The following is a 25,780-nucleotide window of genomic DNA, read 5'->3' as shown; positions in this document are numbered from 1 at the left end:
ACTGGCTCTGACCTCTGGCCTCAACAACACATTTTATCCCAGAGAACTGCCGCTCACAGCCAAGATACAACACAGAACGGGACAAATTAAATCGATCTTCTCATTGAAATAATTTTCTTAATTTTTTGCTGTGTTCAATTTTAGTTTTATTAACTAAAAAAAATAAATTTATTTAAATGAATTATTTACGTTTGCTGCTATTTGTTTATGATTCTCTCCATATAAATTTTTATAAAAAATATATATTTTTCTTTTTTTTTTTTAATCTTTTCTTACTTATCTAAACGTAGTCTGTTTGTTTTATTTAATATTTTATTTTAATTTAATATATTAGTTTTGGTGTTTTGCTTCCCCTGCTGGTGACTCCGGGGTAGTTCGCGCGTCTCCTGCCGGAATTCGTCATCGTCCGGGTCTGAGCCGTTTCCTACTTCCGCAAACAGAGGGCTGCGAGCTTCCCCGTTTATCGGCAGATCAATGCGGCGGCGGACTTCTGCTTCTCATTTCCTGGCTCTCTTTAACATTTCCGACACCTCTGACATTTATGAGTGATTGATCGGCGTCATGACGGCCAACAGCCGCTGCTCCGCCGCGGAGTCCCCGGGCCTGGAGACCCAGCGACGTGAGATCGAGTCTCTTCTACGGGAGTGCGAGCTCCGCGCTGGGGAGAGCTGGTGAGAGTCCGACCGCCTCTCCGCTCCACACATACACACACACACACACACACACACAGATAAATACGGTGACAGGGCTAACGATTATCTCCACACGGGTAACGCTGCTAAACGGTGATTAACCGCTTTAACTGTGGGGTGGAGCAGCTTTGGTGTGGCTGCTGGAGTTTTTCTGGGACGGTTTAACGGCTCAATGCTACGTGTTAGCCGTGTTAGCTTATGCTAAGCAGGCAGACGTTGCTCTGACCTAGCATGCGCTGTTAACGTTAGCCTGTCGACCAGCTGTCTCCGGTGAGGCGTTCAGGGTCGCCTCGTATCCCCCGGATCGTGTTTTTATTTATCACCGAAGCCGAGCCGGTTTCAGTCCCAGTTTATTCTCCTCTGGGCGACCTCCTGCTCATTTAGGTGTTGGAATGCAGAGCAGGGCCGCCAGTAAATATTTTCAGTTTCATTTTCCAGTGAAGAAGGAAAGATTTAACACTCTGTCACGACTGAAAGTGAAATAGAAAAATATGATTGAAACATTATCAGCAGGAATGATATTTGTAAATCAGCTGATCAGTCAGCTCTTCATCAGACCGGCTTTTCAAAATAGTCTAATTCGTTCGTCAAATAGTGACAATCTATAATTTATTAACCTGTTTGTGGACTCTGAGTTTTCATCTGTCTGGTCTCATATATACCGATCTCTGTCCACTTACTCACAGTTAATATTTTGCCCTTTTAAAAGGAAAGAAAGTTCCAGTGAATTAGCTTTAACACCCAGGTGAGGTGAGGACACGAGGCAGGAGTCTTTGTGGACTGTGATGTTCACAGAAGACATTGTGATTTGAAAGACAGGTGGCTGAGCTTAAGGTGCTCAGATCTTCACAAGGAGTGAGCAGGATGGGCGGGAGTGGAAATGAGTACACAAGCTCAAAGTTAGAGAGGCATGGTTGCGATGGTTTGGACACGTGCAGAGGAGGGATAGTTGATATACTGGACAAAGGATGGTGAAGACAGAGCTTCCAGGCAGGAGGAAAAGGGGAAGACCTCAGAGAAGATTGATAGATGTAGTGAAGCAGGACATACAGATGGCTGGTGTGACAGAGGAGGATGCTCAGAGGTGGGATGGGGTGGGCAGGAGGCAGATGATCTGCTGTGACGATCCCTTGTTAGGGGCCGACTCCACAGTGTAGTGGTTCAGACCGTTTGTGCACACAGCAGGAAACACAATTCCCTCTGGTGCCCACGAGGAGCAGCTGGAAGTAGCTTTATTTCTACGTTTTAGGCATCAAAAAGGCTATCATCACACATCCACGACAGTTTGTTTTTTCCTTGTTTGCTCGGTGAGATTAGATTTGACTGCACAAACAGGAGAAGCGTGCAAAGTCCACACCATGAAAACGTCTTGTTTCAGCCAAGTGAACTTAGCTGAGCAGAGAGTAGAAGCAGCGTTAAATGTTATTACAGCGTTTTTATTTTTCACCTTTTCTGGATGGATGGATAACTCTTCAGAGTTATTTCAAACTTCAGCAGACACTGAAGGATTCAGCGCTGTGTGAGTGCAGCCTTTATTAAACTCGGCAAGTCTTTGAAAACACGTTTTTATTTCGAGTTATTTCATTTGTAAAAAGCTTTCAGTGAAATATTGTTTTATTAAAACATTTAAAAGACGATGACGGTCAGTGAGAATTCTGCTGCGATCACAGAAAGTACCTTTAAAGGGAAACTCGGTGTGTTTACGGGTGCAGCGAGCTGCTGATTAACTGAAATGCTGATTGACAACGGCTGCATCAGACATGCGACAGGAAATAAACAATAAAATCCAGACGCTGGTTAGAACACGCCCCTCATCCCTTCACACTTGAAAAAACCCGACTTCAGGGTCTGAGAAGCAGAAGCACCGTGACTCTGCAGGTTTGTGGCGCTGCAGAGTCAGACGTCACCGGGATTTACTTTCTGTTCAATATTCAAATAAATCACAAAGCAGGCCAGCGGCTGCTCACAGGTTTACAGTGAGGCCATCCAGGCTGACAGTTTGATGCTTCTGCTCACATTTACTCCTGCAGGAGATCAGCCACAGATGGAAAATTATTTATCCATACAAGAAAGTGCCAGCTACATTTTTTATGAAGCGTCGGCAGGCAAAGCGGTTTTCTGTCAAACAGGAATAAAAGAATAATGAGTCCTTAAAAGCAGAACAGCACAGAGGCCGAGCGCTGCAGTCTAACCTCTGAGGACTGATGCTGCGATGGATTTTCATTCCAATCCAAACCATCAGATTTATTAACGCCTGCCACTGTGACGCTTCCTGCTCTGCTGCTTTGGTTTCACATCTAATTTTGGAGCAGGTCGTGTCTCTGCTGCAGCTTCAAATATGACAGAAAGTCTCTGGTTTGATGAAAACAGGTTAGAAATGTGGGATCATGAAGTGATGACTACGTTAAGCTCCGGCTTTTGCTTCTGGCCACAAAGAAAGCAGAAGAAATGCCAAACGTTAAGATCACCATGAATTTATTTTAGCAAAACATCCGATATTTGCTGCTTCTGGCGTCTCAGGAGCAGCGATGTCACACCAATGTGAACTGTTTACGGTGATTTATGTAATCTGTTCTTGATTTCACATTAGTGTGATTTCCCAGCCTGCTGCTTTTGTTTGGACTGTTCTTAAAAAGAAAATCCACTAAAATAAAACCGTGACAGAGAAATAATGTCTCTGACACATCATCCTGTCACTTCATTTTTAGGCAAAAATAATGAAAATAACGACTCATTCAAAGGTTTTGGTGCCTTCATCAGGATATTTTGGGGGTTTCCACATTTTGGTTGAAGAAAACAAATGATCAGCAGCCACTTTGTTTCTTTGTTTTGTTTATCAGGTATTAACTGATTATTTAAGTAATTCTTACTCCCATTCCTGGCAGTAATCTCAGGTAAGACGTCGATTCATTCGTGTTCGGCTGATTCGTTAGCGGTAAAGTTTATGATGGAGGCAGCAGTGTTTTATGAATGTGTCCTCAAAGAGCAGTGTAATAATGTGTGTGTGTGTGTGTGTGTGTGTTGTAGGTATGTGGTAGATCGCCGCTGGTTTGACCAATGGAAGGAGTTTGTGGAGACTGGAGATCAGAACTCGACGTCTTTCCCGGGTCAGATCGACAACGCGGAGCTGTTCGAGGGTCAGTTACACTTCGTTTGCTTCAGCGAGACACAAAATGATTTGTTTCCTTGAGCGAAGTGTCGTGTCCTGCTTTCAGATCTGGACTCGTACCACCTGAAGGATCGTCTGGTGGAGGACGAGGACTTTGTGCTGGTGCCGGCAGAGGCGTGGCACAAGCTGCTGTCTTGGTACGGCATGGTGGACGATCAGCCGCCGCTAGAACGCAAGGTAACGTCACCACGCGCCGCGCGGTACCCTGAGTCCAGAATGAGAGCGGAGAGTTTTTGTTGGTGAGGTTTGAAACACATAACAATGAAAAACCTCCCCTGATGTAAATCTGGCTGCTCTCGTCTTCAAGGCGTCTCCTCGCACAGCTCTGCGCTGCTTGTAGTCTGGCTGCTGTGTTTACATCACTTCCTGGAATCCCTGTTTTGCATCTCTTTCTCACATCTGAGCGCCGCCGTCAGACTGAGGATCAGTGCTGACCCCCGAGGGCGGAGCAGCAGGGCATTAACGTCACTGTGATCGTCACTCTCTCTGTTTCTCGTCCTCCGACTGTCAACGAGTTTTCCTGTAATCTCGTGAGAAAGGACGAGTCTTTTAAGCAAAACTAGTATGAGCTTGTCACTGATATGACGGGTGGAATAAAATGAAATGATACAGAAACAAGAGGGCGAATGAAAACGTTGACTTTTTTATTAAGCGGCCGGGATAACAGACTCGTGACATGCTCTCTTTTCCTGGTGAAGTTTGCGCATCGTTTTCATGTAACTTCCACGTAAATTCAGATATTTTAAATCATGATGGTCCCGATCCGTCCTTAGGCAAACATTTGTCTGCACGCCATCACCGTCTTTGTTCGCTACGTGACAGATTTGGCAAATTTGTCTGTTGACTGAAATAAAACTTCACGATGAAGACTCGTGTTTCTGATGAGAAGCAGCAGCAGCAGCCAGAGCTGCACGAGGAGGCGAGGAACAGCAGCGAGCAGAGAGCTTTATGGGCAGAGCCGTGAACTTTTACCATAATGAGTCTGCTGGCAGCCACGCTGTGGTGAGCCGACCCTCAACTGGTGACAGGAGGAAAGTCCCAGCAAAGTAAATCATTCGCTTGTGTGAAGCATTGGTTTAATGTTGGATCAAAGGGTAGGAAGCAATATTAGTAATGGTTATGGCTCAGACAGGTTAGTGTAGTGACAACTGTGTGTGTGTGTGTGTGTGTGTGTGTGTGTGTGTGTGTGTGTGTGTGTGTGTGTGTGTGTGTGTGTGTGTGTGTGTGTGTGTCTGTGTGTGTGTGTGTCAGGTGGTGGACCTGCCCAGCACTCTGAAGGTGGAGGTTTACCCCATCGAGATCTTCCTCTGCCTCCACAGCAACATGGAGAACGCCGTCACCACAAAGTTCAGCCGAACCGACAGCATACGTGAGTCCGTCTGTAGCTTTGTGTGTCGGCGAGGTTAATGCTAACGAGAGGAGAGGTTCACGTTTAATCGGCCTTTTCTCTCCTTAAAGACAAAAATGCTTCGTAGTTTAGTTACTTTCCCAGACTTTCTAAACCACACTCGTCCAAACCTGCCAGCTGCCGGTGCATCCATGTCATCCAGGTGACTGCATGTGGCAGATTACATGCACAGGAGCGGCTTCACACCGCGTGACGCAACAGAAACACAAACAAAGGCGGCAGACAGAGTTTGGAAACGAGTGAATAACCGCCTGGTAACAATGAGCCGATAAAGCTCAGGCTACCCAACCTGTTCTCAACCAACTAGCTGTGAAGGGGAGCTGCTGTCAGTTCATTCAGAGGTTACCTGTTTAGGTAAGGAGAAGGCGGGACCTGCTTTACATGTGAGCTCATTTTCTTTTTATGAATCAGATTCAGTTTTAGAGCAAATTTGACAGCAGCAGCTGTGAAGCTGTGTGATAAATACATATATACAGTGATAAAGAGGTCACTGCTTAGTTACTTATTACTGAGGAAAACTGAAGCCTGTGAAAGGTCGTCTCTCTACAAACGAATAACTCAGAAAGATTTAAAGACTAAACCTGATGACATTCACTCATGAAACTTCACCTGAGGACAGATTCCTCCGTCACCACATACAAAGTCACGCTGCGCTGCAGTTTGTTGGGTCGCAGCATTAATTAAAGGAAGTTTAACTTCCGCGGCGTTGCAGAGTTCTCGCATCAGTTTCAGTGCTGTGGTCTCTCTGTTTCACGAGCAGGAAGGGGGCGGTTCATCACGAGCGTCGTGCTAACACGTGTTCGTCTTTATGTTAACAGGAAGCTGATGTCAGGGGCAGAATATGTTCCCCTGAGGGTTCGCGAACAGCTGTTTCAAACACGGTGCTTCGTGTGTGTGTGTGTGTGTGTGTGTGTGTGTGTGTGTGTGTGTGTGTGTAGACTCGATCCAGAGGGCGATGTGTCAGGCCTTCTCGGTACCTCCGGGCTCAGAGTGCCGCCTGTGGATGAAGAGTTCGGACAGCAGCTGCGAGCGTCTTAGGAACGTGCACATGAGCGTGCTGGACGCCTGCTTGAGCTCGGGGATGGTGAGCATGACGCTACAGTCTTAACGTCGCTGCATGTGTGGAATAATTCTCCTCATAGCACCACTCTAAAATAACAAGCTGTCCACCTCAGAGATAAGCTGGAACATGTGTGTGTGTGTGTGTGTGTGTGTGTGTCAGACGGTGATCATGGAGACGAGGAATGCAGACGGCACCTGGCCGAGCTCCAGGCCTCAGATCATGTAAGCGCACTCGCCTCTCTCGTCGCTGTCATCGTTCTCCACGTTCCGTCGTCTCTGCTTTTCTTCACCTGCTTACTTTGAGTTTTTTTGCAGGAATTTTTTTCTTGTTCCTTTTTTTATTTGTCATTTCCTCATCTTTGATTTCACCTCTTCCTGTTTGGAGAAGTTGCGTGATACCATCACCATCGTGATGTTTGTCTGTCGCTCTCTCACACACTAGATGTCACAAAAAGTGTTAAAATGCTTCCTTCATTGACTCGACTGTTGATCTGAATGATGAAATGTTAGGACAGCTGTGCGCTTTAATGAATTCAGCTGGTCCGAGCATGTTTCAGCTGACTTTCCCACATATTTGGTCAGCTGACCCTTTGTTTTGGTTTCCTGTTCAAGAGCAAAAAGGCGTTTCTGTCACCGTAACGCTGCTCAGGTGTTGTAAATGCTCCCGTGTGCGAGTCTGCGGCTGACTCTGTTCTCGATTGCAGGAGGAACTCTGTGGAGGAGCAGGACTCGTACAGAGGGCAGCCGGGCGTCTGTGGCCTCACCAACCTGGGCAACACCTGCTTCATGAACTCAGCGTTACAGGTTTAAACTGATCTTTTTTACTTTGGTTGCTACACCAGACACATGGATCATGTGACAGAGAGAGATGTCACATGGCTGAGCAGGTGACGTCCATCAGGGCGGGGCCTGGGTTGGACTCCAGCCGGGACCACTGACACAAATACCTGATACTTGCGAGTGCCAGTCAGGAAGTGCAGTCCAGACCATCAGCACCATTTGTATGAATGCAAACCCAGCGCTGACGATGTTGCTGCGTCGAACATGAATGAAAACAGGACGCTGTGATTCACAAACCTTTTGTTTTCATCTTCTGCTGTAACCAAATATGTGTTTTTGTGATTTTACACGGCGTCCCGACGTGTTCTGTTTTTATTAAGTATGCAGTGACTTGTTGGTCGTGGCAGAGGCTGCAGGTTTCTTCCTGTTCAAAGGGAGTTTTTCTTCCCACTGTCGCCAAAGTGCTCATAGGGGGTCATATGACTGTTGGGTTTTTCTCTGTATGTGTTATTGTAGGGTCGACCGTACAGTGCAATGAGGCGACTGTTGTTGTGATTTGACGCTGTATAAATAGAATGATTTGAACTAGTTTAGTTTGTAATTGGACATTAGACGCTTTTCTTCTTCTTCCAACTTGTGGTTTGTCGTTTGTGCTACGGTCCCGCTCGACTAGAGAACCAGATTAGACTTTTTTGTTAGACTGAAGCTTGTTTTCATTTTGGCGCCTTCAGTGAGAGACGTTTGCTTCTCTTTCACTCGTCACTCTGACTGCAGCTTGAACGCCGACACGTGTGAGCTGCTCGACACTGAAATGATGCATTTGGCAGCTGAGTGTTCAGGTACTGTTGAACATGTGCAGGGTGTGAACCTCAGAATAAAGCGCAGGGTTCGTCCAGACATGTGTAACTGTCTAAATATGGCACAGACTGTATGTTTTGGTTGTTTTGTAAAATAGTCACATAAAGGTTTTCTGCATTTCCTGGCAGAGGTGAAATGCTGCAGCGTCTTCCTCCCTGTGTCTGATCCCTCTCGCTCTGTAATTATGTTGCTCTGACGGCGAGCTTTGTGAAGGAAATCCCTGGTTCATCAGAACTCGAGGACATTTGTGCATCGTTGAAGTTCTCTAACTGGATTTTAGCAGTTTGTTTCGCAGCGAGTCATGAAACCTGCTCGGTGCATAATTAACACCTGTGTGGTGTCAGTGTTGCTCCTTGGATTTCACTTGGAGCTGAGCTTCGGTTTAATATTCACTGAAAACATCACTTCATGCACGAGAACACTTTTTTAACGTTTTAATCAGATGACATCACTGCAGCGTGCTCTGACCAGGCGGCAGCAGCAACGTTCTTGTGTAAAATAATAAAAGCAAACAGTCGTCCATCTCTGTGTAGTTTTATCCCCGGACTAAAGGATCTTTGCAGAACTCGCGGTTCAAACGGTTTTCCTCTGGCCCTCGAACTCCTCAGTTTATCCTCGGGCTTAAGCAACTGTTTCAGCTCCTCCCCCCTTAAGCTAACTCTGTTCTGATTGGCTGCCCATCACTAACAGATGTGTAGTAACTCCTCGTGTCCTCGTCTCTCTGCAGTGTCTGAGTAACACCCCGCCCCTGACGGAGTACTTCCTGCAGAACTCCTATGTGGATGAGCTGAACTTCACCAACCCTCTGGGAATGAAGGGAGAGATCGCCGAGGCCTACGCCGACGTCATCAAGCAGATGTGGTCAGGGAGGCATTACTCTGTGGTGCCGCGCGTCTTCAAGGTAGCCGCACGTTACCCTGACAGGTGTCCCGTTACACTCGGGTGTGTTTCACCCGTCGAGCCAAACAAACACACTGACGTACCCTAAAGCTGAGGCTGCGACGCGTCGTCCAGAAGAGCCGGAGTTTGTGACTCGGCACGACAGAAATGACACAAACTGACCTGAAAACATTTTAAATGAACATTTTTAAGTGTGATTACATTTACACAGGAAACTAAAACAGATATAAACACAGACTTTATTATCCCACCTATTACAGCAGGACAAGCAACAGGAGGAAATGTGAAATCAGAGATTTAGTAGAAAACTTTTGTCTCTATTTTGTTCCCAATTGAAGGAAATGTCATGAAATCCCAAATAAACTAAACTATCAATGCAAAACAGAAAAACTCAAAAAGTAAATGCATAAGTTCAGTGAAGTGAAAGTCAAATGCTTTATTTTCATGTCCCAAAACTTCTCTGCTACTCTCAGTGTTTTACAGAGCACATAAATATCTAAATATATACTAAAGGACGTGTGCACATATTAGTAGGCTGATGTTTCTGAAAAATGAAACATTAACATCCCAAATGTACTGAAGGAAGAGCAGAAAGCTACAAACGTAGAAATACTTCTTGAATTTACTTCTTTTTATTTACTTAAGTAAATTGTAGTAAATTTACATGCAGTGGTGTTGGGCGTAGGTGAGAGACTGGGGGGCAGGGAGTAATCTCAGTCTGTGTGGCAGAAGCTTCGGTCTGACTGAAGTGGTACGTTTCCCTGCTTCCTGTTTGTGTGCAGACGAAGGTGGGCCACTTTGCTTCTCAGTTTCTGGGCTACCAGCAGCACGACAGTCAGGAGCTGCTGTCCTTCCTGCTGGACGGGCTGCACGAAGACCTGAACAGAGTCAAAAACAAAGAGTACATCGAGCTGCGGGACGCCGATGGGCGTCAGGACCAGGTGAGCGGTGCCAGAGCAAAGGCGTGTGATGGGCTTCATTTCACTTCCTGTCTTTAAATTTCACCTTTCAGTCATTTTCTATGTTTGAAAGCGTCTTCGTTGGTTTTAGCTGTGATCAATTCAGCTCCTGTTTAATCTGACAGGAAGTGGCGGAGGAGGCGTGGCGTAACCACCTTCGGCGGAACGACTCTGTGATCGTCGACACTTTTCACGGCCTCTTCAAGTCCACGCTGGTCTGTCCAGAGTGCCACAAGGTTTCTGTGACCTTTGACCCATTCTGCTACCTGAGCGTCCCGCTTCCTGTCAGCAAGGAGCGTGTCATGGAGGTGTTCTTCGTCTCCCTGGACCCGTACGCCAAACCTGTCCAGGTAACCGCTCATCACTGACCGTGGTCGTGTACGTCTCTGCAGTTACACTGAATAAATGTTTCTGGTCTTTGGTTCTCCTCTTATCCAGGAAAATTCTAACTTCTGTGATGTGCGTGCGTGTGTGTGTGTGTGTGTGTGTGTGCGTGTGCGCGCGTGTGTGTGCGTGCGTGTGTGTGTGTGTGTGCGCGCGTGTGTGTGTGCGTGCGTGTGTGTGTGTGTGCGTGCGTGTGTGTGCGTGCGTGTGTGTCTGCAGCATCGTGTTGTGGTTCCTAAAGCAGGAAAAGTGTCCGACCTCTGCTCAGCTCTGTCAGAGATGACCAGCGTGCCGCCCACTCAGGTCAGTGTGTGTTCAGAAGGTTTCGGTTCGGTTAAACACACTTTTAACCTAAACTGAAGATTGTGATCACGTGCAGATCAAAAGTGGTTTCACTGGCTGCACATTAATCCAGCCTTTGTATGTTTCTGGCTTCAGTTTGTAACGTGTGAACTCTGTCAGGGCAGCTTGGCACGACTCAGTTCAAAATAATCCTTCTTTATCTTACACTGGGCCTCATTTCATCCTGTATGAAGCAGACTGTCCCTTAAAGCTCCTCCCCCTGACTTTGTGTTCCAGATGGTGGTCGCTGATGTCTTCAATCATCGTTTCTACAAGATCTACAACATGGGCGAAAGTCTGAGCGCCATTCTCGACCGAGACGACATCTTTGTGTAAGGAAAAAAAATCAGTCCTCTAATGACCAAACACAAAAGCCTTTCTGTGACTCACCTGCTGAACCCGTGTTCAGGTACGAGCTGAGCGTGCTGGAGGAGCAGCCTGAGGAGCAGGTGCTGCTGGCGCTCTACCTGAGAGAGCGCTCGCACTACAGAGACTACGGCTCGGGCGGCGGCTCGTACGGCACGTCGCTATTCGGACACCCGCTGCTGCTCAACGTGCCGCGCAGCAGCTGCAGCCAGGAGGCGCTCTACAACCTGTTCCTGCAGAGACTGGCGTGAGCAGAACGCACACACACACGCACGCACACACACACAGTTTTTGAATATACTGAGTTTTGCTGGGCGGTGTCGCTGTGTGTGCAGGCGCTACGTGCGACTGCCTGATCCGTCTGAGGAGTTGGAGGAAGAGGAGGAAGATGATGAAGAGGAGCTGTACAAGACTCAGACCAACGGCATCAGTGATGGTATAAATCTTTACTTTCTGGTTCTGAGGTCTGATGCTGCCTTTCGTTTCATGTTGTCATACACGTATTTGTTTGGCTCCTGCAGTGTTTTTTTAACTTTTCCTCGAGGAAATATAAAAAACGCTGACACAACGACACAACGACACAACGCGTTCGTGCGCTTTTCACACGTTTTATCTGGGCTGAGTGAGCTCTGCAGCTGCTGCTTTTGTGTTGTTTTCTCAGATGACGAGCAGGAGGAAGTGGAGCCTGCTGGCCCGTCCCAGACAGATTACTCCTGCGGTGACGCGACCCCCAACAGGAAATCAGACGGCAACACAACAGAGCCACAGGCTGAGGAGAACCACATTCAGCTTTTACCGGACCACGGAGACCCCGGTGAGAACAGTAACGGCTCCCAGAGCCAGACGGAGCCCGGCTGCAGCGGAGACGCCAACAGCGCCGATGACATGGACCCCGGCGAGCAGTCGAGCGGTCCCGCAGGAGCCGACCGCAGCTCAAAACCTCCAGCGGAGCAGCCTCATGAGCCAACCGAGGAAGAAAATGAAGAAGACAAGCAGGAGGAGGCTTGCTCTCCCAGCCCGCCAGCCAATGAGCATCCGGCTAAGAGGAGGGCGTGTCACGTCAGGAGGAAGCGTCTGTTCAGCATCCAGGCGGTCAACTCCAACGGGACGACCGAGAGGGGGATGGGAGAGGGAGGAAGCGCCGTGTCCTTCAGCTGTGAGTGTGAACGCACAAACACAACCTCTGTGACATCACACTGATGTCACTCATCAGTGCGATGATGATGATGATGATGATGATGAAAGAGCCTCAGATGAGAATGAATCAGAATAAAATGAAAACATCTGAGTGGAGCCATTTGCTGCCCCTCAGTTCAACCTTCAAGTAAGCTTTCTTCTGATTGGCTGCCTCTGCTAAACAGTAGGTTTGAACAGCAGATGGGCGGAGCACAGCTTTCGGCTAATGGGGATTATTGGTAGTTACTGGAAACTTGAACCATGCTTAACATGGATCAGTGCAGCAGGAAAGCAGAATAACCATGTTATCAGACGATGTCACATCCTGTCGTCAGCGTATCAGCGTAGCTCACGCTTCCTTTGTCTCTGCAGCTCAGCCCTACGTGGCCATCGACTGGGAGCCCGACATGAAGAAGAGATTCTACAACGAGAACGAGGCTGAGGTCAGCGCCAACATTTAACCCTCGATAAAGCACAGCCTGTATGTAACACATTCACAGGGCGTGTTCTGAATAACTGAGGGTCATGTGTTCAAATACAAGTGGCACTGAGTGGGTCACAAAAACAACATGACCTTATCTGTTGGTTCATTTAGAGACTGATCTGAATTATCTGGTGTCTGGTCAGTGGTTTAAACAGAGGCTCTAAACATCCAAGGTACAAGAACAGCATCCCTGTAACATCTTAACAGGCTGAGTGGTTTGAGGACGTAATTTAACACACAGGTGCAAACAGAAGGACTCTGACTGCGATGAAACCTGAATGACAGACGTTTGACACTCATTTGTCTTCTTGCACCTCTGACATTAAAATCTGTCTTTCCTCCTCCTGTGTAGAAGTACGTGAAGCATGCCAGCATGGAGGTCCCTCAGCAGCACATGACTGTTCAGCTGCAGCAGTGCATCGAGCTGTTCACCACTGTGGAGACGCTGGAGGAGGAGAACCCATGGTAACACACACAGACACAGTAGTGAGAGTCTGAGGAGAGCTGACCACACAGAAACCAGTGAGAAGTAAACTGGGGGACAAGCTCGATTAAAAGACTAAATACTCTGAAGGTTTCACCTGTTTCAGGTAAAGACCAGCACGAAACATCTGCGTCTGTAACGTCCAGATCCAGGGTGGAGCTTCTGTCCCGAGTTTGAAAAGCAGATGCCGTCCACGTTTTCATTTCAGTGGTGTTAATTTAAGCTGCTGTGGTGCTGGGTGATCGACCTCGCCCAGTGCCCTCTAGTGGTAGCCCTGGAGTCAGATCACACTTTCAGTCCAGTCAACAAAAAGAGTGTGGGCATGCTTCAAGGTTTTACATTCATCAACATGTAAAATCTGATGAACTGAGATGCTGGGCAGCATGGTGGTGCAGCGGGTAGCAAGGCTGCCTCACAGCAGGTCCTGAGCTTGAATCCAGTCGGGGTTCTCCCCGATTACTCCGGCGTCCTCCTGCCTCCTGCTTGATTAACCCAGCAGCGGCGTCCCCGGCATGATGAGATATTCTTTGTTTGCTGTTGTTTTGCTTCTTTGACTGAATGATGAAAACCTGTCATTCAAAGCAGCAAAATAACACTCAGGAGTCGCAAGTTTGATTCCCATCCGGTATCGAAAAAGGGTCCTGGCTAGACGCCCCGTGCTTAAAAAAAACAACAACCCCTGAATGTCGCGGCTACATCTGCAGCCTGTCCGCAGTTGGGACACAAGCATTTCACTACATGTTCAGTATATGTTGTACTGCGTATGTGACAAATACAATTTGTATTGTATTAAAAACCTTTACACTGCACAGCTTTACTGCAGATACTCACATCTGCTCCGTGTGTGCGCTTCAGGTACTGTCCGGTGTGTAAGAAGCACCAGCTGGCCACAAAGAAGCTGGATCTCTGGTCTCTGCCAGAGGTTCTCATCATCCACCTCAAGAGGTTCTCCTACACCAAGTTCACCAGAGAGAAGCTTGACAGCATTGTGGAGTTCCCCCTCAGGTACGCGCACACGCACGCACGCACGCACGCACACACACTGATGGAGGAGTCGCACACTGAAAGCTGACATGTTCATGTTACAGAGACCTCGACTTTTCCGGCTTCCTCCTGAGGAAGACTCTCTCCAGTGAGGAGCCTCCGAGCCGCTATGACCTCATCGCCGTGTCCAATCACTACGGAGGACTCAGAGATGGACATTGTAAGTTTGTCGTTCATGTTGTGGTCAGCGATTTGTTTGTCGCATGACTACATGACTTTAACCATCACGTGTTTCTGCAGACACCACCTATGCGAAGAACAAGGACAACGGTCAGTGGTATTACTTTGACGACAGTAAAGTGACCTACGCCACAGAGGACCAGATTGTGGTCAGTACCCCCGCCCCCACCTGTTCAGTCGGATTTCACTCTGATCTTGTCACCTGACTAATGATCGTTGGAAGCAGCAGCGCGTTGTCTTTATTTGAATCACACCAACGTAATGTTTGTCTGCGTCTCTCCTCCCACAGACCAACGCTGCCTACGTTTTGTTCTACCAGCGACAGGACAAGATCAGAAAACCCACACTGCCCGCCCCCAACACAGGCCCCACCTCCTCCAGCCAGACGTCCAGTGACACTGCTTCCTGCAAAGACGACGAGGATGCCGCAGAGCTGGGCGCCGCCTCCAGCATCACTATGGAAACAGAATGATTGAGTAATTTGGTTTTCTCCATCAGAGCAGCCTTTTCTTTGGTTTTCGTCTTTATTCTTTTAGAATTCTCAGTCTATTTATTTTTTTAATTTTATGGTGACGACACTTGAACTTCCTCTAACGACGTCTCTTCATTCCAAGTTTCCAAAAGCAGGAAAAAGCACATCAGCAGGCGGAGCTCGCAGCTCCTCCTCTGCTCCTCCTCCTTCACCGTGAACTCTCGACACTCAGGTAGTTTGGTGCACAAAGACTGAAGGTGACGTTTGCTGGAGGGCGGAGCTTAAACTCACACCTGAATACAGAAAAGCAGTCTGCTTCCTGCTTCAGGGAGGAACTGAACTCTGGCATTTAAGCTCTGACTGTTCACATTTATAAGTTCATCTCCTCTTGACTCAGTTTTTGTAATCTGACATTCAAACGTTTGAAAAGCTGTTTAATTAAAATCATTTGAATTTTTCTGGATGTCTGATGCTCGTCCAGGTTGGGAAGACCAAACTCCAGATTAGCGCGCATTCGGGAGACTCTTTGGCCAATCAGCAGCAGTACTGCAGTCAGCTGACTTTTTCTTTTCCTTAAACTGTATATAAAAGACAGACAGTCTCATTATAATCACGAGCGAGGCTTAAACAGCGACTCATCGAGCAGCGTTTAGTGAGGCCACAGAAAGTCGCCCCCTGGTGGTCGTTAGAGGGCCGATTTAAAATACCAGCATTAGTTTCACTTTCACACATTGTTTTATTTCTGCGGTCATGCCAACGTCTGCGAGATTTACCACTAACAGAGGTCAGAGGTCACCGCACACTTTCACCTGCACTGAGGTCATTCCAGTTCATGTTTTTTCCCTCTTTCCCTCAACAAACACGATGCCGACGGGCACCGGCGAACGTGCCCACCAGCATTCGTTTATCTGGGGTAAACCTCGCAGACACTCATGCGTCAGCTGACTGAAGAGGCCGCGCTGAGTGCAGACGAGTTCACGTTCACATTGTTGCATTTTCCACATTCAAAGTTTTTACAATTATTCAAGCTGAGCGAGTTCGAAAAGCCAGTTTCTCGTAGCAAATGTTTGAGGCAGAAATGAAATAATAAAAGTTTTTAAGGTCATCTTCCTAAGACACGTTTAGGAAACGAGCACAGAGATGGTTTCAGTTAAAGCCTTAATTCGCGAGCAGCTCAAACCTGCGACGACCTTTTGTATTTGCTGTAAAGTGTTCGTAGATGCACTGATTACAGCTTTGATCCGAGTCTAAAACAGGCCAGTCTTTTCTTAAGTTGTTGATTTCACAGCGAGTTCATGCTGAATCTGATTTAACAGAACTAACGATGATCAGACTGACTTTATGATATTAATGCAGTGATTTTTTTTTATTGTAAGCGCCTGTAAAAACGCCATCCTCTGAACTAAAGGACTGAAGTTTGTTTTTCCCTCCGAGTTTCGATTCGTCCTGAAGCGCAAACATTTGTTGATCTGACATCGTTTAAAAATCCAGCTCTGAACTGCAGCTCAACGTCGACCTACGACAGATAAAACTATTAAATACTAATCCATAAAGCAGTTTCACTTCCTTATTTCTTCTTTCTAAACAGGCACGCCTCAGTCGCTCGCTGAAGGGGGTTGTGGGTAATCAGAGGATCAAACAAAGCTGTCAGGGATGAGAAATGAATTTTTCTCTGTATATTTTGGTCGTTTTGTTTCGGGTATTTATTGTTTTAATGGAATAATTGCAGCTGTCACATGACTACGGTGGTGTGGGACATTTTTCGTATTTATACGCAAACCTTTGATTCAGGCTGAAAACACAGGACGGGTGTGCGCGTGCAGAGGCGGGCGCAGAGCGAGCTGCTCACTGATTTTTAAACCAGCGCTGTGTACAGTATTTTTGTATTGTAAGTAATGTAAGATTAATATGATCATTCCTGGGTGGAGCAGCAGGGAGGCTTGGGGTGATTTCTTTCTTTGGTCTTCCTGTCAAATATCAGATGAGAATATTTTATTGTACTTCAATCTTTTGATATGAATAAAACACGATTATTACCAGACATCCAGTTTTTCTGTACTCTTGGCTTCTGTCTCGTTATTTTAGCTTTAATTGCGTGTGTGACGAGGAGGACGCGCTCACACATCGTACAGGAGACGCATCTGTTTTTAAAATGACCACAGCTGAACGAGAAGTAGAACCAAGTTATCAGCTAAGGCGAGCTTACTGCACGGAGCACGAGGCGCACAGACACACGCTCATCAGTGCTCCATAACAACCACACCAAACCCCAAAGTTCACTCAGCACATCTGGAGCTCAGACTTCTGTAAACAGCACAGCAGCCGTATGATTGGTCAGATTATTAAAACAACACAAAGACATGCACGACTCAGACGTTCAGATACAGCCACCTGTCATTCAAATAGGCCACGCCCCTAAATTTGAGCTTTACTAAAAATTTAAATTGATCTCAAAACATCCAGACACCAAAAACTGTCAACATGTTTGCTTCATGTGAACCTTTAACACAGGGACTCACTGCTGGAGCCTCTAGTGGACATTTGGGGAATTGCAGTTCTTTTTGCAGGCTTTGTTTCACTGACAGTCTTTTACCTTCCTCCACCCGTGTGTGGAGCCACACTGAATGTGTTCCCACCACCACTGAAACAGACTCAGCTTACCGGGTAAAAGCAGAAAAACAAAGGCCGGCAGACTCAGGAATGAAGAGCTGAATGATGAAAGGATGAGAAATGTGGTTAGTTGTGATGGCACCTTTATTTCACTCACTCCATGCGTCACACCACAGCATACAGAGGTACATCCAAAACGTCCTGCGGGACGACATGAAGCCTTCGCCCGCTTCGTCCTGTTGTAAACGTTCCAGCCGTTTTTTAAAAACGATGCTTCGGTTTCCAGCGTTGCTCCGGAGAAACGTTTCAGATCTCAGCAGGTGCTCAGCCTGCCGGTGTGGAGGATTTTAAAGCTCCGATCTGTGTCCTAAGTCACTACTTCCTATGTAATGGATTTGGACTTGAATCGCTGAATTTAGATGTAAAAATGTGTAACTTAAAACACCCACGACACAAACATCATTTCAAAGTAAAATCTCAACTACAAATAAAATCTTTTCTTTTAGATTTTTCTCAAATATAAACTAACAACAACCCAGGGAAGATCCGGAGCCCGGCTCGAACTCCAGGAAACGTACAAAAGCTGAGAGTGAGCGAAGCGCCCGGGGCAGCAAAGAGACGATTTCAGAGGCAGCTCCATAAAAATAATTCTCTGTGTTTAAATCCTGCACTGTGAAAACTATCCCGGAGCCTTCAGGACAGACTGAGGGGAGAGCAGGGCGGTTCAGGAACACCCCCGGGATTCCAGCGCGTCCTCGTGGTCCTAGAATACAGCAGACTTGTCCTGGCTGAAGAAGCCCCCAAAGTTTAGGTCTTTGGACATCAGCTCCTCCTCCACATTCTCCAGCGCCCACTTATGTTCCACGACCTCCAGCGCCTCCCACTCGCTCTGAATCAACAACAGGGACACGAGTCGCAGCATTTAATTTGTGGGCTACACAACATGTTCACAGTGCATTGAAATGTTTTACTGGCTAATAAGATGAAATGTATATCCAGGCCAGGCACCACGCAAACACCTGCAGATCCCACTCTGCCAAAAATCTTTTGATTCTTTGATTGATGATTAGTTTGACACAACCAGCAGCTTTAGTGCTTTTATATAGAGTTTGTCTAACAGCTGTTCTCTGAATACTCCAGATGTTCGGCTCTGCTTTCAGAGGATTCCTCCACATTGGCCACTCTGCACTCTGTTTCTAACAGCAGGATGGTTCATGTGGAACGGAGTGGAAATAAACTCCTTGTTATTGTTAAAAAGATGCGTTTAGTGTTGTTTCAAGTGGTTTTTGATGACTTTGTTTTAAGGAGGGATATTCCCTCCTTAAAACAAAGTCATGGGCCTTTCAAATATCACAGGCAGCGGTTGTAAAGAAACTGAAGCAAAGCATTGATTTGAATGTGTTACATATATGGAGGTAACCTGCAGGCTGTGCTGATGTTCTTCTCTGCAGTCTTTGTTCCAGACCAACACTTCCTTCCCTGCTTTGTTTTTATTTGGATTCCTAAAATGCACATTTCCTCTTTAATATTCATTCTGTTTAATAACAATTTCCACACTTGAATTAAACACTTTCTTTGCCATCTGCTTGTGCTGCTCCCCCAGCTCCTTCTATTTTTAAAGTCCACATCATTTCCTGTAGTTAGAACTAAAACAACAGAGGCTCGCACTTTGCCGAGGGCATGGAGGTGCAGGAAACGGACGGGATCCCCACAGAAAACGGAGATGATGGATCGCTGCAGAAATGTCAGAGGTTTACCTCCTTCTCTGAGCTTAAGTGCCCTTGAGCAACATGCCGAGCCTCCGTCAGGGAGCAGTTAGCTGAAATGATTTGGTGCAGAAATGAGCTCCATCCTCAGAGTCAGCTGGGACGCCTTAAATGGTCTTTAACTCCACAGTGACGATCACTTTGTCTCAACAGAGCTTATCTTTATATTTTTACTGTAGTAACATTTTTGCAGCATTTTACGTTTTTTTTTTAAAAAAAGTAAAGACAAGATGATAGTTTATTAAAGTTTAATGAAATCTGCAGATTGTTTCGGTGAAGTTTAATAAACTCCTTGCTATCTAAACTATAACAGGACACTGGAGTAAATTCTCGAGCATCTCACACTTCTGATGATCAGCTGTCTGCTTGATGTTTATTCAGCTGTGTAAAAACTATAACTTTAATCTCAGCCAAACCGATTTACTCAGGAACAAATAAAATACTAAAAAAAGCCAAACAATAACATTTGTAAGTTATCTAAGTGACTCATATATATTTAACCTGAGTAGCGAAAGACAGCGGTGGGTTTGAAAACGATTTGCCGGGAGTCCGGTGTTCTCACGGCGCTAGTGACCTAGCCCCCGCCTAGCTATCGAGCTAGTGGGTAACAGACGTCTCCGAAAACGTCGGAGCGCTTTTGAAAATATGCGGTGTCCTGATAAACTGAGCAGATATTTGAGGTTTACACAGCTACATTCTCGCCTGAAAATATGTTAAACGTTTATTTTGTGACCCAGAAAGAATAATAAGAGTAATATTAAAACTAACTAGCTACCGCCATTGTTGGAAACTGAGCTGGGCTGCGCTATGAATTCTGGGACACAGCTGCTTCTTCTTCGGGGTTTAACGGCAGCTGGCATCCTTGTACATGCAGTGCTGCCATCTTCTGTTTCAGTCCGTTATTACACTCTTAAATCCTGCTACTTATTCCTGCGTCTCTCAGGATCTTACAAAGCTTCAAACGACGCGTCGACTATTAAATCAGTCGTCGACGATTTTGATAGTTGACGTAATCGTGGCAGCTCTAGTGCTGACTGATATTAATCTTTAACAGGGCTGTCAAAACTGAGAGCAAACAAAACAACATGCCCTCTGCTTAGTTTAATTGGTCACATGACTGCATTACATGACTAAAATGTGTCATCGTTTTTGAAAAGGCTCCGTTTTCGCTGTCCACACTGCACCGTGAAAAAAGGCATTTTCAAATGTATCCGCTTTGGAGAGCGTTTTCAAGACGCTGCGTTTTCCTCGACCGAAAACGCCGTCTCAGTGTGGACGGGAGGCCAAAACGGGGAGAAAAAGATGCGTTTTCAAACGAAAACGTATTAGTGTGGACATGGCCTGATCCTCAGGCTTCACTTTAAATGGGAGTTACTGGGAGGATGAAGGCTTTGCCCACACACAAAGTTTAGTGTGGTCACGAACAAACGCTGTTATTCTTTCATAATTCATGTTTCACTTTGGAGAGGAAACAGACAATCAAAGCAGCATTTTTGTGCAGTTGTGTGTAAATGTCACCTTGAAGGCCTTGTTGGGGTCAGGGGGCATCGCCATGGCAGCGCCTGTCATCTGGTCCTGCATGATCCGGGACTGGTCAGCAGCTGAGAGGGAACGCCGGCGTTAGTCCGTGAAAGGAAACAGAGCTGAGCTTTACGAGAAAGTGAAACCTCACCGTTATCCTGACCCAGAATCAGGCTGTACATGCTCCTCAGCCCGAACACGTTCAGGAAGTACCAGGACGCCGAGCTCACCCTGCAACATCAAATCACGTGACTTTAAAGAAGCTGCATGTCAGGAAGTAAGATGACTCAGATTCAGCTGGAAGGAAAATACTCCTTCATGAAACTCACAAATAAACTTTCATCACATTTCATTCACACATCAGGGCCAAAGCAACAGACTGTAAATAAAAGACAGATGTATGTCGTGTTTGATGCTTTTGAAACTGAATAAAAATGAACTGAACTGTTTCTACGCTGCGGATTACAGCGGTAAATGTTTGCACTCTGATCTCTGCTGTGCTGCATTCACGGTCTGCTGAGCAGCTTGTGCGTTTCAGTGTTCGAGTTGAGTTTTTACCATGAGGCATCCAGCGACAGCAGGTCGATCCCTCTCTGCAACATTGGCTTGAACCTCAGCGTTAACGGGAACGGCACCTTAGCTGTGAAAAAAACATCGGGAACCAGTGAGACGAGTCGGACCTGCTGGGCGCCGCTTTGTTTACAGATGTGATTGTAGTGATGCGCATACGTGTCAGGTATCTAACAGCGCTCACAGATCATTCCTAAACTGTGTGTGTGTCATACATCAGGATGTGGACAAACTCACTAATGACGAATCCAGAGAAAGCCCAGTTGATCCATCCACCAATCACAATCATGGGCAGGACGTTGGTCAGGTTTCCCTTCATCATGTCTACCATCATGCTAGAGTCTGCAACAAACAACAGGCTCAGAGCACGGCTCCACTGACGGATAAAAACATCCAGATTCTTTCAGCTGCAGTGAGATGACGAGTGTGTTCCCTCATCATCTCACTGCAGGTGTTTCCATAAAGTTTAACGTCCAGGTGTGTGTAAAGGAGACTTATGAGGCTGATTTCCATCCAAAGATTATAACCACACTGTGACTGAAGGAAGCCTAAAACAATACACATCTGTTGTAAACGGACGTAAACAAAGACCGCAAAGGTAGCTAACAGACAATGACCTGCAGTGGTTCGATGGACCTAAACACACAGCACGGGAAGATGAAGGATGATGAGCTTAAATCCGACCTCAATCACAGGTCATGCTGAGGGTCTGATGGGCGGAGACAAACACAGGGCAGGAAGAAGACGCAGAAGACGGACTGAACTTCAGATGACGGTGATGTCATAACTGCGGGTTCAGTCCGTTTAAATCAAACTGTTTTATTCACTGGAGATGTCACTCAGGTGTGAACCAAAACAACTGTGCTGAGGAAGTGGTCTCAGTCAAATAAACACCTTCTCAAAGCCAGGTATGCTTTGCATTCTGGGACGTGTGCATCGGTCAGTAGAGGTAACTAGCCTCCACATGTTGCCCCGACATGTTGCCCTACTAGCACCTTCTTCTTGTAGGTTTTGCTGCTCCCGTCTGAGACACAGCTGACCAATAATCAGAGCGAACGCTCTCACAGGTTTGAGTTTTTATCTGGGTTAAAGGAAAAAACAAAACATGGAAAAAAAGCTACACGTTTACAAACTTGTCAACTGATTAAGAGCAAAGTAAACGAACTACAGACGTCTGAGGTGATCCATCCATAGCACGAGGTTCGTTAATGCTTCTCCCTATGCAGACGTCCCGATCCTGAGCTTAATGTCCACTGCGAGTTCACAGGCTGCAGTATCACAGTGAGAATTTAACAGACTGAACATGAACAGAGCAGCTAAACCATTTCTGAGGGACTCGCGTCTGTTTAGAAACCACGAGACAAAGAACTGAGGCGCGTTAAAGACGAGAACCAAAGAGAAACATTTGCACCCTCCAACAGATCATCAGTTAGTTCACACAGGCAGACCTGGTTATAATGAAGGGACGATCATGTGTTCAAACACACCTGTCATGGGGTTCTTGGGGACAACCTTCCTCTTGGCCTTCTTGAAGAAGCCGGTCTCGGCGTCGTTGAAGTAATGTTTCCTCATGGCGAAGGACTAAACCAGCGGAGACACTTCACTCAGCGAGTTTTACACTTCATGCACTCACAGTCAGACTGTGACATTTAAACACAGCTGATTATTTAAAGGATGATTTTTTTAATGTCTGTAACTTCTAACAGAACAGTCTGTGGTTACTTTGCAGACAGACAAACATCCGCTGCTCTTCATCAGAAGTAAATACGATTTACACATGATGCATGGAATAAGGACCCACAGAATAAAGAATACGGAGGATGTACTGAGGGGAAATTTGACGCCCTCAAGCACAGGGTGTAAATGTATTAATATGTAATATTTTAGGATAAAGGTCAAATTCTACCTTAAACCGAAGGGGCTCTCACCTGTCGGGGAATGTACTTTCCGTTCTCTCTGAGGATGCGGCTGCGCATGAGCACCTGGCTGAACAGAAACATGAACATGGGAGCGGTTAGGGTACGATGCTGCCCGGGGCGCCACTTTCACTTCAGACACACAACATGACTGCGAGGAGAGCTCAGTCAGGGATCATAACAGGTCAGATATGAGCTGAGCACCTGAAGGCAAACAGCGTTAACTTCAAACATTTTTTAGAAGTTCTTCTTGTCGACTGGTCTGATAAGTAAACATGGACGTAATACACAATAAAGGATCCTGTAAACAGACACAGCTTAAGTTTTCTTATGAGTCCAAACACAGCAGCTCTATCAAAGCTTCTTAACTGCGTAAAAACGAGGTAAAAGGTAACGATGGACTCCCTCCCTCCCTCTGTTCTTTGTTACTCCCTCGACCAGTGAACGCAGCACGGGTCAAGCTGCGTCTGGGTCCTGACACATTGTTGATCTGCAGCTTATGTAATGGCTATATTTGCCAGCTAAAAGGGAAACAGGTTCACCATGACCTCTGTGAAAAACAACACAAAACCCCCAAAACCTTTTACTGCCGAGGGGTGAAAAAAAGAAGAAGAGGTGAAAATTCCAATATATGTGATCAGGATGCTCAGCGAGTCGCAATAATACTCTTACGTGACTGATACTGCAATATAATTGTATTACTAAATCTGCTGGTTCTCTAAAAAAAGAAAAAAACAAACCTCTGTGTGTGTGTGTGCTCTCAGACTCACCTGTCAGAGACCTGCTCCAGGTTGACTTTCTTGTCGCTGTGGAGCAGCTGGGTGACATAGTGTCGGATGACCCCAACAAAGAAGGTGACGAACACGATGGGCAGGACCACCCACATCCGAATGCTGGAGTCCAGCAGGAGCTCCGGACCGGCCATCGCTCTCTATTTAACCCACGATCCAAGGACAGACAGGGAGGCGCTGAGGAAGGTGTACCGGACAGTTTGGAGGAGGAAGTACAACATGAAGTGATGCTCAGTGTTAAATCATTTTACTAAATTATGAAAACCTGAACCTCAGCATGCAGAAATAAAGTCTCTCCATAGTATCTGAAGGCTCAACAGTTCTTATTTTATCAGCATGAACTATGACACACATGTGAACACATGCTGAGCTGCTCTCTCCTGGTTTATTTCAAAATAAGAGCCTGGAGAGAATGAGCAGAGGGTATTTTTACCCCGACAATAGCACGATATAGCGGCTGAAAGCTTCTGCACATCACCGCGCTTCCGTGATCGACACTTCACTAATAATCCTTCTTGTTGTTGGACAATGATTACAAATCGCTCCGACTCCTAAATTAAATTGTGTGAATTAAATCCGCCGCTGACCTACCGGCAGCTGAAACGTCACGATAACTGCTGTTTCCTTTAACGGAGCTAAGAGGTGCTAACTACACGAACCTGTTACTGACCGCTGACCTCTGCTCATTCATCGCTCAGCGGCTACAGTTAGCATTAGCCCGGTGTAAACTAAACGCAAAGACAGCTAAAGGTGCTAGCTTGCTAACTCAGCGGGTTACTCGTGTTAAATCTTCAGCTTTAAATGAGCGTTTGTACAAAGTGACAGCTTCTGCGGCCGCACAGGTGAGTTTAATAAGTCCACCAGGTCACCACTGCGTGAAAATAATCTGTAATTTATGTTGAAATGACCGTAACTCACCACATTTATGAACTTTGTTAAACAAACTGCACACGCGCAGGAGTTAGAAGAAGAACTTCCGGTTTACCGGAAACGGAAGATTATTATTTTATATTTTCGAAATCACTTTAAAAAAAAATTTATTCAATAAATCACATAAAATTGAAAACATTTTTTTTTAATTTTCATTAAAATGTTAAATAAATGAATCATTCTGGAAAAATGGGCCAGACTGAGATATTTAGATAAAGTTGCAGGTTGTTGAAAGAATAAAAAATATAAACTGCTCAAAAATAAATAAATACAATAAGAGAACACAACATTTTATGATGTTTCCACTAAGCGTTGTTAAAACCTTTTGTTCTCAACAAATTACACAGTGCATTTCTGTAACGCTTGAATATTTATCAAGAGCCGATATGTGATTTAAGTGTTCCTTTAATTCTCTGAGCAGTACATAATGCTTGATACAAAATTGTAATCGGTCGATTGTTTCTTTGCTGTAACAATGCTTCCCGCATGTAAAAACCTGTTTACTTCCCCTTAAATGGCGCCATATTTGTGAGGAAGGTGCATGTGTGGGTTGAGCAGCAGTGTTGAGTTTGTGGGTTGCACCCATGAAAAACACATCTTCTCTGCCACAAATGTGTCACCATTTAAGGGGAAATAAAGAGTTTTTCCAATAGTATAAGATTTAATGTTTGACCAAACACAAATTTCCTCACTTTTTGTGCTAAAATTATTTAGACTCTGTAATTTAGTTATTTGAAAAAAGCTTCACACAGTTCACGTTTTTTGGTAAATTTCTGTGTGAGAACCAGCTGTTATGTTTTCACATTAAAAGCTGATGAGAATATTGATGATAATACACACAATGCTGGGTGGACTGGAGGTTAGGTTGTTACAACAAAAAGAAACTGGACTGTCCATGTGTGAACTGTAAAACCAT

The 25,780-nt window shown here is 45.9% G+C and overlaps 2 protein-coding genes across 4 annotated transcripts; one reads left to right on the top strand and one right to left on the bottom strand.

The window, feature by feature from the left end:
* Positions 1-406: 406 nt before the first annotated feature.
* Positions 407-16,801, top strand: usp11 (ubiquitin specific peptidase 11). Its single transcript, XM_026153512.2, has 21 exons — positions 407-671; positions 3,720-3,829; positions 3,908-4,038; positions 5,113-5,230; positions 6,208-6,353; positions 6,492-6,553; positions 7,036-7,135; positions 8,697-8,870; positions 9,652-9,810; positions 9,954-10,178; positions 10,432-10,515; positions 10,792-10,886; positions 10,964-11,167; positions 11,256-11,356; positions 11,582-12,076; positions 12,469-12,539; positions 12,933-13,045; positions 13,920-14,069; positions 14,153-14,268; positions 14,349-14,437; positions 14,578-16,801. The coding sequence occupies exons 1-21, from the start codon at positions 562-564 to the stop codon at positions 14,758-14,760; spliced, it is 3,036 nt and encodes a 1,011-aa protein (XP_026009297.2). The 5' UTR covers positions 407-561; the 3' UTR covers positions 14,761-16,801.
* A 695-nt stretch (positions 16,802-17,496) lies between these two features.
* LOC113013010 (ER membrane protein complex subunit 3) lies at positions 17,497-24,937 on the bottom strand. 3 transcript variants are annotated; one of them, XM_026153513.2, is made up of 9 exons: positions 24,853-24,937; positions 23,914-24,111; positions 23,156-23,213; positions 22,715-22,808; positions 21,465-21,569; positions 21,216-21,297; positions 20,809-20,888; positions 20,655-20,737; positions 17,497-18,259 (listed from the first exon to the last, which is right to left on the bottom strand). In XM_026153513.2, exons 2-9 carry the CDS (start codon positions 24,066-24,068, stop codon positions 18,134-18,136), a joined length of 783 nt encoding a protein of 260 aa, XP_026009298.1. In that variant the 5' UTR covers positions 24,069-24,111; positions 24,853-24,937; the 3' UTR covers positions 17,497-18,133. The 3 variants fall into 3 exon arrangements, with proteins under 3 accessions (XP_026009298.1, XP_026009299.1, XP_026009301.1); XM_026153514.2 differs by lacking the exon at positions 24,853-24,937 and adding an exon at positions 24,526-24,781; XM_026153516.2 differs by lacking the exon at positions 24,853-24,937 and adding an exon at positions 24,594-24,781.
* Positions 24,938-25,780: the final 843 nt, after the last annotated feature.

This window comes from Astatotilapia calliptera, chromosome 20, assembly GCF_964374335.1.
Source record: "Astatotilapia calliptera chromosome 20, fAstCal68.1, whole genome shotgun sequence".
NCBI classification, from domain to species: Eukaryota; Metazoa; Chordata; class Actinopteri; order Cichliformes; family Cichlidae; genus Astatotilapia; species Astatotilapia calliptera.
Note: the sequence above shows the minus strand (reverse complement) of the source record. Positions and strands in the feature narration are given on the sequence as shown.